The following is a 13295-nucleotide window of genomic DNA, read 5'->3' as shown; positions in this document are numbered from 1 at the left end:
CTCCGCTGCGCGGAGGCTGGCCCTGGAGGTACAGAGGGTGTCAGATATCCAAGGACTGGGAGGGGATGTGCGAGGTGGCTTTGAGACAGGGGGACAGAGAGAGTCAAAGGCGGAGGAGAGAGATGAAAGGAGGGTGGCAGATGCAGAGTCAGCGGGGAGTTTGGAGAAGGATTCGAGAGGGGGGAGTGAGGCGGTGACGGTGCTGGCAAAGGAAGAGGGTGAGAGGGAGCGGAGGTTACGGCGGGCTGAGGAAGTGTGGGTGGGAGGAGGGGGAGGAGGATGGGGAGGAAGAGGGAGGGAGAATGAGATGAAGTGGTGATCAGATGTATGCCGAGGGGTAACCGTGAAATCGGAGCATGAGCAGTTCCTCACAAAGACAAGGTCTAGGACATTGCCCGCCTTGTGGGTTGGAGGAGAGTGTTGCAGGGAGAGGCCGAAGGAGTGGATTAGCGGTAGGAAGGCAGCAGACTGGGAGGCTTCTAGGTGGATGTTGAAGTCTCCAAGGAGAATCAGTGGGGAGCCATCCTCAGGGAAGGAGCTGAGAAGGGTGTCTAGCTCATCAAGGAAGTTTCCCAGGGGCCCTGGAGGACGGTAGATAACTGCAATGAAAAGGTTAGTAGGGTAGGATACTGCAACAGAATGGAATTCAAAAGTGGATATGGACAGGTCAGAGAGGGGGAGAACAGAGAATTTCCATGAGGGGGAAATTAAAAGACCAGTACCACCGCCACGGCCGGAAGGCCGGGGAGTGTGCGAGAAGGAGGATGAGAGGGCAGCGGGAGTGGCGGTGTTGTCAGGTGTGATCCAGGTCTCCGTGAGGGCAAGGAATTGTAGGGACTGGAGGGAAGCATATGCAGGGATGAAGTCAGCCTTCCGAGTGGCAGACTGGCAGTTCCATAGTCCCCCTGTGACAGCAAGTCACAGTAGTATTCAAGGTTTTTTTTTTTTGGTCATCTCTGAACAAAGAAAAAAAAAAAGAAAATATATCAGATGAATACGGAAATGACACGCAACAAAAAAGTATTGTTTCCTGCAGTTCCGTACTTTAGTCATTAAATTCAACATGATATGCGAATAGACAGGCTGGTTTTTTCATTGTTGTCCTTGACACAAATGAGAAAATCACCCAGAAGAGGGGGCATGTTGAACTGTTGTCTTTCTTTTAGGACAGTGCACACTAGACAGCCATGATTCCTTTCATTTTTCTTCTTTTCTGTCTGGAAACATTACCATAAGCTATCTGTATCATGAAGCAGCATTCAGACTTAACAACAGTTAACAGTTCTCGTTTAACAACAGCACCTTCTTTAATTACCTGTGACACACAAATTAATATCTGACCTTACAGATGAGCTTCCATTGGACAATAACTGTGAGAATTACAATGTGTGTGTGTGTGTGTGTGTGTATACTGTATATATATATATATATATACAGTGGGCTCCAGAATTATTGGTACCCTTGAGAAATATGCACACAAAATACTTATAACAATAACAATAACAAATAAACTAACATATAATACTATTATTGGAATGACCTTTATTTTCCAACATTTTCTGTGTAAAGTAGTGTGCTTTATTAATGAGTCAATAGAATCAACCACAATCAAGTCACACATTTTTCAAATACAAATAAAATCCCACGAAAATAGGCTTCACACCCCCAGTGTAATACTTTGTCCAAACACCCCTAGCAAAGATGACAACTGAGATTCCTTTCCTATAATTAGTGATAAAGTTACAGAGGGATTTTTGACCATTCCTCCATACAGAACTTTTCAGAAGCATTGATTTGCACTGATGGATCCCCTTTTCAGCTCAGAGCATGGGATTTTGATAGGATTTAAGTCTGGAGACTGAGATGGCCATTGCAGAGCAGAACATGGATGTTAATATTTTGGTGATACGTATTTGTCCTGCTGGATAATCTACCTATGACCAAGTCTATGCTTGGAGGCTGATTTTCTATTTTCTGCCAAAATATCCTGGTACTTTGTTGAATTAATTGTGCCATTGATCTTAAATAGTGCCCCTGGACCACTGGCACCAAACATCTCCAAAACATCAATGACATTAGGTATGAGGAGCTACTTTTCGTATGTATTCTTCTTTTGCAACGAAACATGTTGCTGGTGTGTATGGCCAAAACTTTTGGCCTCATCTGACCATAGCACTCTCTTCCACTTATAATTCCAATGAGGTCTGGCAAACTTGGTTTTGTTTATTGTGTATAGTAAGGGCTGTCTTCATTTTTAGACTCTTGTGAAACAGGAAGTGATGGAATGACACAAGGCAGAGTGATATTAACTCAATTATGTATTGCCAATTTCTCTACGTTTGATTTTATTTACAATAATTGTTAGGGGTGAGAAATCTGACAATAATGTTGACACCTATGCTTTTCAGAGAAAAATGAGATTACTTCAATGTTATTTACGGAAATAACATTGAAACTTGAGAGCAACTGTATTGAAATGAAAGTATCGTTTTCTCATATGTTTGAACATAACATATAGATCATCATCTGTGTTGTTTATTCTATGCAGCCTTTTTTCTTTATTTGTATTAAGGGTGCCAATAATTCTGTAGCTGACTGCATATCCATAGTATATACGGGGATAACTAACACAGGCTCAGGTCCAAATGGTGCTTCAATATACAATCTAAGGCCATAAAATTTCCCTCTTGCCAGGTTGGGGCATGTGACATGACTCTAAAACATGTTTAAAAAAAACCTTCTAATCGACCTATACATTTAAATACCCTTGATGGAGGCCTTGAAGGAGACAAGAAGGGATTTAAATTCAGCAAGAATTTGCATTATCCTGAACCACCACGGTCATTCCTGAAACACTTCAGTCTGCAACATAAACCATGGCTAAACGCTGACATTTGTTTTATGTCTGAACTGTAGCCCATATTATATTCGGAAAGTAGACTATCGCTGCCCTTTACAGAAGGTTTCATTCATGTAATAGTCCATGCAGTACTTAAAATGTGCTTTATTTTTGTAACATGATTGACAGTGCTTTCTTTTAATGATACCACGTTCGCAGCGTCAGTGTTTAGTTTTTTCTGGAAGAACAAAGGAGAGAATCTCTGATCGATAAAATACATATTATGCGAGTGTTTTCTTCCGATCTTATGCATATCAACCAGTGGCTGATTGCAGTAACAGTTCGTTTTCTTTTTTACGGTGAAACAGACAAACATGTTGAAATACAATAGTGTCACAAAAGAGCATCCACAAGCGTTTATAAATGTATAAATGATCGCGCCACCTGGGTGTCTATTTTCTTGGCACAGGACAAAGAGAGATCCTGCTATAACAAGAAGAATCAGAGAACGGGCTAGATAATAGATAGCAACAAAAATAATGCCCTTCTGTAATTGGCTGCCACAGAACGAGTGGCAGCCAATCATATCCATTGAATCCAACAGTCGTTGCGCTCTGCGCGAGTTGCCGGTGAAAATCTAGCAATTTCCAGAATGTTACACCTGCTGCCATTGGTCGAGCTCCCTCGGTCAGCTGCGAATGAGGAGACTATAAACTTTCACAGCTGCAGCCGACGTCGCCTCACTTTGTGTGAATGTGGGCGAATGCAAGAGAGTGGACTGGTCTGAATGTGTGCGTGTGTGTATTTAAGTTTAAACGTTCATTAAACTTTATTTATTTTAGGCCACACGCAGTTTTTTTTAAGGTAAGCTACCTCTGATTTTGATGCCATCTTAGCGTTGCCACATAGCTTATGTTACCGCCGGTTTAAAATAATGTTATCTAGCTAGTCAGTCAACCATAAAATCTAAATTACCCTAGTCTAGCGTTAAAGCCGAATAGTTAATGTTAACCTGGCTTCCTATCTAGCTCACTTAGGGATTGTCTACGTGTCAAAAGTAGCCTATTTACTAAATAGCCTATTTTGTCATGATTTTTTGCCTGAGTTTTACAAACGGTGTCTTGCATCAAATTTCATTAACGGTAGCTGTAACAACCATCCATTGTTGACTGGTAATAAACATCGAACACAAACACGCTGATTTATAGCTGAACTTCTTGAATGTTTTCTCTGTTTGTTTGCAGTAAGGAACGGCATCAATCTAACTGAAATTTGCACAATGGTTGCAACAAGCACACTGAAAAACAAAAACACGGAATGCTTCTCGGAACTGATTGACCGTCGACATGACCAGGCTTGCATCGAAGACGGTTAGTTTCATTTTTTCCCTCCATACGTTAATAATGAACATGTTTTGTTACAATATATTGTTATTGTCCTTGAGGTCTCTCCGTGGGCTTTGTGCAGGAGTGCATATTTACCAGTCTTGGTGCAGAGCCATTGCGCAGATAGATGTGGGGGTGGGAGGGGGGAGAAATCAACACAGCGATGAAGTCATCTCTTAGCTAACTTCTGTAGATGCTGCATGCGGGCTGTACAATTTCAGTCTTTGTTTGCGCTCACCCATACCTGTTTGCCGGAATATAAAGACGTGGTCTTTATAAACTGGTTATCGAGCTTTGTCTTTTGGTGAGGCAGTTCGTACTGATGGGGTTAGACACTTCACTTGTAAACAGTCAGTTATTTTTTAGGTTATTATAATTTTTCCTCACGAAGTGACGATGGAAAAGTGGGGTCAAACGTCAGGTTAATCGGTGGTAAAGGGTCATTGCTGGCATGTGAAATGGATATTAGAGGAGGTGTGGCAGAACATGTTTCATTACAGCAAAAGAGGATGCCCATTGTCTGCTCATGGATTTTGTGCCATGCAGCAATGGTTCAAAATGCATTGGTTTGGGGGGGGGAGACATGTCACCCCCAATATTTGAATATGAATGAATCCCTAAACTACCGATTATGCTTGCGAGTCTTGACTTTTGACAACACAAGACTACGTGGTCCAGCAATGCATCTCACAGAAAGAAGAACTGAAACCTACGCCTATATCCGTTTCCCTTTGTTAACGGCGACGCGTTTCTGTGTCCGCGGGTCGAAAAAAACCCCCCCAAAAAAAAAACGCCGCGTCGTTTTTAACCGTCCTCTCTCTCTTCCCTCCTTTCTTTCAGAGTTGGACTACTGGGACCACAGCCTGGTGGAGCCCGCTCTCAACCCGGAGACGGTGTTCGAGGACCGGACCTGCCAGCAGCTGGTCAAGATGCTGGAGAGCTGCCTGTCCCGGGCCAAGAAGACCACGCTCAACTGCTCGGAGGTGCTGGTCCCGGAGAAGCTGACGCGGCGGATAGCCCGGGACGTGCTGCGCCTGGCCTCGGGCGAGCCCTGCGGCCTGCGCGGCTGCCTCCTGCACGTGCTCCTGGAGGCGGACGGCGGCTGCAAGCGGCTGGAGCGCGTGACCTACGACCCCAGCGTGGTGCCCACCTTCGAGCTGACGCTGGTGTTCAAGCAGGACGGCAGCGCCTGGCCCAGCCTGAGGGACTTCTTCCTCATCGGAACCTGCTTCGCCCCGGGCTACAGGCACGCCCTGAAGCTTAGCCCGGGCTTCCGCCTCATCAAGAGGAAACTGTACTCCTCCTCGGCCGGTACCGTTGTAGAGGAGTACTGAGGGAGGGAGGCGGCGGTGGTGGTGGAGGGGGGGACAGGAGGGGAGGGGAGGGGGTTTGGGGGGGGTGGGGGCGTCAGGGGTATACAGTACCTGAATGTAAACACTCCAACTGAATGTCTACTTGTGTTTTTTTGTTAATGGGGAAAAGTAGGGAGCAGGTTTGGTGTTTAGGTGATTTGTGTATTTGTGCCTGGTGTGGTGGTGATGTTAAAAGTGGACGAAAGGGCAGTAAGTCTGGGACTGAAGGCAGAGACGGAGGTGTTGCGTCTGAATGTTAGTTTTGCCGTGTAGGCGATGCTGTCCCAATTTATTTTCTTTTTTTAGCCCCCAAGGTTAATTTAGGAAAACCCAGAATTCCTCGACAGATTCTTGGTTTCTCTCAAGTCAGCCCTATAGTTTGAGGCCCAATGTTGATGTGTTTGTTAATAGCAGTATTCTTGCACATGTTTTGTATTTTTATCCCTTTAATTACAGTTTTAATGAGCAAATTAGACCGTTTACACACTTATTTACCAGGTACACCATGGCATGTATTTGCCAGCTTTTTTTTCTTTTTGTCCATCTTGTAACATTTGGGTTGTTGTTGTTGTTCTAGTTTTGTCCACTGATGTTCTGTGAAGTTTGTAACACTTTCTGTTGGGGGGTGGTGGGTTACATTTGGAAGTGTTTGGGGCCATATTTTTAGATGAGCAGAGCTTTCTAAAGAACGCTTGTGTATGTATATATCTCTTTGGTAACTAGCCATGAAACATCTGTCCTAGAAAACATGCTGCTTTTAATTGGAGGGACGGGGATCTCTTGAAGGGTCTTTGAAAGCCAGCACCTCAAGAGTGTCTTTTACCCCCATGATGAGTGGAGCTATCGCTAAGCTAGCAATCATTGACTCGCTTCAACCAATCCGAAGTTCTCCTTCCACGGCAAAACTCTGCTATTGGATCAGATCAGCAAGTCGCAGATGGCGCCGATGGCTCCACCCATTTTGCAAGATCAGTTTTCTTTCCTGGCTATGTATACACACATTAGTCTTCAATATGAACAGGAACGGGATTTCATCAGCCTACTTAATGTGTTTGCACTTTGCACGTTTGTTTTGTTGGAGACCATTGCACTACAGTTTGTTTGGCGTATGTATGTCTGTTAAGTTGAAAATGCTTAAAGCAGAGATCAAAGTGTTTTGTATTTTCTTTCCATGTTTGGTCATTGCGATGCCTTTCTTGGGTGTTCATAAGCGGCAGAGCTGTTCACCAGTGACTGTCGGTTATTTTTTTTAATCAGAATTCCTGTTATAGGAAGTGGAAATCCTTGTCTATTTGACAATAAAATATTTTTTAAGCAATCTTCTGTTGTCATTTTTGCCTTTTCACTTCAGAGATTCTTAAGGGATGCTGACTATCATGAATAAGTAAGAAAGCACAACTGGCCTTGTGGATTTGTCACCGGTTGCATTAATATTAAAGTAAATTTGCTTCAATGTGAAGAGAAATTCCCAAAAAGGCTGTTAATATTGTGAATTTCTGGAAATTTCTCTCACTTGAAGGAAATACATTTTTGTTGAAGTTGAAGACTATGGTACTAATCTAATGTAATTGTGACTAGTTACCCAGACAGGATACACTACAACAAGACTCACTCAGGGTTTATATGTGCTGCAAAATCTATTCACCTGTTGTGTGTGTGTCCAACCATGCCCACAACACAACCGCGGACATGTACCGCTAAATTTATTCACCTGTCGTGTGTGTGTGTGTTTGTGTCCAACCATGCCCACAACACAACTGCGGACATGTACTGCAAAATCTATTCACCTGTAGCGTGTGTGTGTGTGTGTGTGTCAAATCATGTCTACAAGATAACCATGAACATGTACTGCCAAATCTATTCACCTGTCATGTATTTGTGTGTGTCCAACCATGCCCACAACACAACAGCGGACATGTGCTGCAAAATCTATTCACCTCTTGTGTATGTGTGTGTGTGTGTGTCAAACCATGCCTACAACACAACCGCAAATATGTGCTGCAAAATCTATTTACCTGTCATGTGTGTGTGTGCGAATGTCAAACCATGCCCACAACACAACCGCGGACATGTACTGCAAAACCTATTAACCTGTGTGTGTGTCAAACGATGCCTACAACACAACTGCAAATATGTGCTGCTAAATCTATTCACCTGTCGTGTGTGCGTATATCAAACCATGCCCACAACACAACCACGGACATGTACTGCAAAATCTATTAACCTGTCGTGTGTGTGTGTGTGCGTATGTCAAACCATGCCCACAACACAACCGCGGACATGTGCTGCAAAATCTATTCACCTGTCATATACACACATATGTTATGTGTGTCCAAACATGCCCACAACACAATCATGAACATGTACTGCAAAATCTATTCACCTGTCGTGTGTGTGTGTGTCCACCCATGCCCACAACACAACTGTGAACCTGTACCGCAAAATCTATTCACCTGTCATGCATGTGTGCGTGTGTGTGTGTGTGTGTGTGTGTGAGCATGGTGGTTCTGGCCTGGTAGCTGAGACAGATGCTGATATTGACTTGAGGTTGTTCATCCACGCTGGGAGGCTGCTGTGGCAGGCAGCACTGCAGTAGGACAATGCAAGCTTTCACCCTCAACACAAGTGCCCCATTAATGCAGAAACCGTGACGACAAGGGCCATTCTGTTCCCCTGGTAAACACAGGGGAGTGGACACAAGAGCTGGAGTCACGAGGTAACTCCGCTATCCCATCAGGCACTGCGTGGGAAAACTGACAGCCTTGTGGGGAATGACACAAACATGCACAAGGCTTGACTTTCAGGGCAGGTTCCTCAGGACTGAACCTCCACTGCTTAAACCGATGTTTTCATTTGTGTGTGTGTGTGTGTGTGTGTGTGTGTGTGTAAAGGGAGATTTCAGATGATTTATTTAGTCATAAACTGTTTTTCTTTTAAAAACCACCATCTTTTAATTGTTATGCATGGGTAGAAGTGTGTTGTACATAAGTGGTTGCTGTTAAAACTATTTATAAGAGAATACAATAGTCTATATGATGTGACAAAACACCATTGAACGTCCATACATGCTGAACTGATCTAGTGTTATGATTCATCAAGTGAAGCTTTAGACAATATAAAAAAAACATTGGAAAGGTTGAACCTTCTCCTTTTTTCAGTTTTTATTGATGTCAGGCCATTCCGCCAACACTACCGACTCATTTTGGCTCCCTGCACCAATTCCCTGTCCGCAGAAGTAATATGTCATCTCGATTCCACTATAAATCCCTGGAAGCCTAATTATTTTATATCAGATTAGGTGTGACACAGAAGGAGAAAAACAAAGACATTGGCGTTGCAGGTTTAAAAAAAAAAATCTCAAGAAGCATTTCTGTAAAGAGTCTAGAGCAAAAACAAACCAGCTCCATTGTCACAAATGTGAAAAACAAAACGGGAGATTTAACCTGGAAAAAAAAAAAGATAAATATCTGACTGGTAACAGAGAAGGGGGCTGGTGGCTTTGTGTTTAGCGTGAAAGAATGTTGCAAAACCACCTCGCGGGGGGCGGGGGCGAGAGAAACAAGTCACCCCCTTTCATTAACATTCTAAAGCCTCTCCCCAGGACCAGAGGGCCTGAAGGTTAGAGCAGAATAAACACTCCAGCAGGCAGAGATTTGCTGGCCCTTTGTTTCTCAGCTGCCAGTGGAGCCTCTCCAAACATTGGTTTAATTGAAACCTCTTCCTTGGCTCTCAATCCATAAAGGGGGGGGGGGGGGGGGGGGGCATGGAGGAGGTAGAGGCAGGGGGGAGGGGGTTATTTGTAATTAATCACTTAGGCAAGCAAATGACTGGACTTCTGCATCTACCCAGAGCCAGTAGTTGATTAATTGAGCACGCCGTGCTTTTCTCGCGCTCGGACTGATACTCGCACATGGCGGCTGAATACGGGTGCGAAACGCCCCTGGGACCCAGGAGAAATGCAGACGGCGGCGTGCTAGCAAAACAACAGCTACCTTCAGATGCAGGTTAATCGTATTTGTTCCCTGCAAATGACGCAACGCGACACGGTGGAAAGAGAAAAAGAAACACCGATTGCACAATGACTTCTTTCAAAATGCACATATCAGTCGCTAATACTCGGAAAAGGGCACAGACAAACAAATTAAGAAAAATAGCTTCTACAGGCCAATCAAATCTATGAGGAACCGGACACAAGAGATATGGATAGATAGGCTATACTGGCTCCTCACAACATTCAACATTAAAATTCAGAATTATACAGGTTATAACACAGACCCTGGGTCAGGATGGCACGTTATAACACAGACCCTGGGTCAGGATGGTGGGTTATAACTCAGACCTTGGGTCAGGATGTTGGGTTTTAACACAGACCTTGGAACAGGATGGTGGGTTTTAACACAGACCCTGGGGAAGGATGGTGGGTTTTAACACAGGCCCTGGAACAGGATGGCGGGTTTTAACACAGACCTTGGGTCATGATGGTGGGTTTTAACACAGACCTTGGGTCATGATGGTGGGTTTTAACACAGACCTTGGGTCGTGATGGTGGGTTTTAACACAGACCTTGGGTCATGATGGTGGGTTTTAACACAGACCCTGGGTGAGGATGGTGGGTTTAACCCTTTTGTAGTCTTACCATTCTGTATACTCCCCTTGTCCTAAGGGTGAAAAATGACGCGCCTTCACTAAACCCCTATGGCTTTCCGCTTTGTCTGGGGGAGCACCATGGAAAAGCTGAAACGTGTCACCCTCCTCAAGGAGGAGCGGAATGGGGGGGCGGGGGGTCCCAGACATTGTCAACATCATTATGGTGCAGGGTCTGGCCACCCTTGTCCAGAATGCAGGGAAGGTGGGTAAGGCCTCTGGTACCTTTGCCAGCTACTATGCCACCCCCTTCCTCAGAGCAATGGGCTTGGATGTGCTGGACCTCACCATACCCTACAGCTGGGACCCCCCCTACGTCTACCGAGCCCTGAAGGACTTTGCCTACAGGACGGGTCTGCCCAGGGCTGGCCTGACCTCGTCGAGCTATAAAATGATTATGGCTCATTTAAGATCGGAACAAATTGTAACGCTCCCGAGGGGGGGGCCAGACCTGGACCCGCAAGTCATCTGGGCAAATGTGACACACAAGTGTCTTACAAACAAACAAAAAGACATTGCCTGGATGACAGCCCATAGGTGTCTCCCCACTAGAACTTTATGTATCGCCGGCACTTAGCCCTGACTGAACGCTGCCCCCACGGATGCACTGACTCAGAACACACCCACCACCTGTTCTGGGAGTGCTCCGTGGCCAGGCGGGTCTGGGGCCTTGTTTGTTCCTCTGTCTCCCTGAGCAGGTTCCTGCCGAGGTCCTCCCTGATGGCTGAGGGCATCCTCTACGGTCCGCCAGGGGGATGCAAGACCACCGTGCTCCAGCGTCAGTGGGGGATTATAAATACTGTGAAGCAGGTCCTGTGGGAGACGAGGAACATCAAGGTCTACCAGAAAACATCTGTAGACCTGGTCACTCTCCGGAGGAGGATACAAAACCTCCTCCAGGATGGCATTCTGGTGGACATGCACAGCAGCAAAAACCTGGCTAGAGAGAAGTGGGGGGTGGACCACTGGAAAGAACTCATCATATAGTCCACCCCCCCAAGGGACACAGAAGCCTCTCGGGACAACTAAACCTGAGCGAAATGGACTTTCTTTTTTACTATTTCCTTGTCTTTTAATTCACCTTAGTTTCTTTATTGTAGAAATGTTTGTTAAGTTTTGTAAGGTCTTTTTGGAATATTTTGTTATCACTCTTTCTTTAAGTTTGTTTTCATTCTTTTGATGTCTTTGTTTCATTAGTTTAAGTCCTTGATTAAATGATTATTTTGTGTTAATTAGTGTGTTTAAAAAAAAAGAAAAAGAATTTTAAAATGTAAAGAAATGTAAAAACCAATAAAACTACCTTCACTAAACCCCTAAAGTAAAGCAGCTTAATTGAATTTTAACCCCCAAATCTATTTTGCATGAAGAAACAACCTGTCACACATCACAAACTTTGTCATCAAATTTCAATATCATTTAGGGGGTTTTCTGCTGTTAAACATAGCGGTGGGTCATTTTTGACCCTTAAGACAACATAAGGGTTAATTCTCCATACTGCCAAGCATTAACCCAAGACTCCAAGCCAATGATGTCAAACACCAGTCATGAAGGGCCAGCTGGTCTTTGGTGTGTTTCACCATGAGTCATTCATTTACGTCACTAAGTCCACACACCTCTAGGCCTTAGTTGGCTGCTGATGGAAAGGAAACCATAAATACCTGCAGACTCTGTAGCTCTCCTGGACTGGAGCTTGACACCCCTGCTCCAAGTACGCTGAAATTATCTCTCATTGCAAATTTGGTAATTTTTTGGTTAGTATTCTCCTTTGTGTGATACAAAGAGGGAATGCAGATTATTATTTATCAGAGAGCAAAGTCATGTTTACTATTTTCTGTAAGTATTCTTAAGGCTACTGTTTCTGCTTAAATTAACTGTGTTCAAGTTTACTGTGGCAAAAGCCCAAGAGATCCAGATAACCCCATTAAACGTGAAGGCCAACATACAGCTGCAGCATGTTAGCAAGTGGCTTTAATCTTTTAGATGAAGAACATTTCTTAACAATCATTAATCTTTAATCAAAAGTGCATTGGATCTTTCTAAAAATTGCTCTAAATACACTGTGTCTTTGTTCTATAGTCATGCACCTCATAAAGCACTTCTTCAGTCAAATCATTCACATGCTCGGTTTCAATAGGATAACAGAGTAAATTTGTGTTGTTGGTTTAGCCATTCTCCTTGAGATTATAATTTTTTACAAAGTTCATGACTGCTGGATATTTTCCAAGGAAAACTGTTGAAACAAGAAGGCTTTCATTTTTCTTAACCTCATCAGAGGTTTGAAGAGACTTAATTCATGTCAAACATTGTAAAGATTCTCAGGCTGTAAGACCTGAGCAAGAGACAAAGTGTTTTTATTATATTGTACCACCACAAAATGTATAGCAGGTTTGAGGAAAATTTGCTTTAACTTGTCATGGTTCCAGTTGGCTGAGGAGGCCATGACTCCAGTTTGAACTTAATGATGGATGTCATAATGTGGCTGCTTTTTAGCTCCATTTTGTTGCATGCCGTTTATTTTCTAAATGTGTTTGTTATTACATGGTGTGCACTAGATAATAGGCTGTGCGTGTGACTTTCACTCACACCGCTTACGAGAAAATCTGGTTTCACCCTCCACCCTCAACTACATTACTCAGATAATAGAATAACCACTGGCAGAACTTTTTCTGAAGGTTGTGCTTGCTATTGGGTCTATGAAAACTCCAAAAGATTCATGAATTAATAATGAAATACGTTCAGGGGCGAGAGATCAGTGGTTCTCTTGTATGACTTCTGGTTAATGTCGTGGTTGTGCAGTCATTATGTAACTGCATCTGCAAACAAACAGAAATAAGTCTAACCGCCAGAGATATAATTATTCCCAGCTGCTCCTCAAGTGCCAACAGTTTTCCCCCATGAAGAAAGTTATTGCTCCAGCTAAATGACTCAAAGTGAGTGAAATTAAGACCAGCTACAGCTCCTGAAATCACGGCACAACCCTCAATTTTATATTTAGCATGTATAGTTTTAAAAAATAATTAACATTTCTAACAGAAAAGTGTATCATAGTGTATCAGTAAATAAACATATCTGAAA

The 13295-nt window shown here is 43.7% G+C and overlaps 1 protein-coding gene across 1 annotated transcript; it reads left to right on the top strand.

The window, feature by feature from the left end:
- The first annotated feature begins 3553 nt into the window (after nt 1-3553).
- Nucleotides 3554-5570, top strand: LOC133135702 (DNA damage-inducible transcript 4-like protein). The gene is made up of 3 exons (XM_061252904.1): nt 3554-3703; nt 4084-4209; nt 5065-5570. Exons 2-3 carry the CDS (start codon nt 4119-4121, stop codon nt 5556-5558), a joined length of 585 nt encoding a protein of 194 aa, XP_061108888.1. The 5' UTR covers nt 3554-3703; nt 4084-4118; the 3' UTR covers nt 5559-5570.
- Nucleotides 5571-13295: the final 7725 nt, after the last annotated feature.

Source organism: Conger conger, chromosome 8 (assembly GCF_963514075.1).
Source record: "Conger conger chromosome 8, fConCon1.1, whole genome shotgun sequence".
NCBI classification, from domain to species: domain Eukaryota; kingdom Metazoa; phylum Chordata; class Actinopteri; order Anguilliformes; family Congridae; genus Conger; species Conger conger.
The sequence above is the reverse complement of the archived record's forward strand: the minus strand, read 5'-3'. Positions and strand labels throughout refer to the sequence as shown.

Coding starts and splice junctions, on each gene's coding strand:
- LOC133135702 (XM_061252904.1), top strand. CDS start 4,119: ATGGTTGCAACAAGCACACTGAAAAACAAAAACACGGAATGCTTCTCG. Junction 4,210..5,064: donor CCAGGCTTGCATCGAAGACG/GTTAGTTTCATT, acceptor CCTTTCTTTCAG/AGTTGGACTACTGGGACCAC.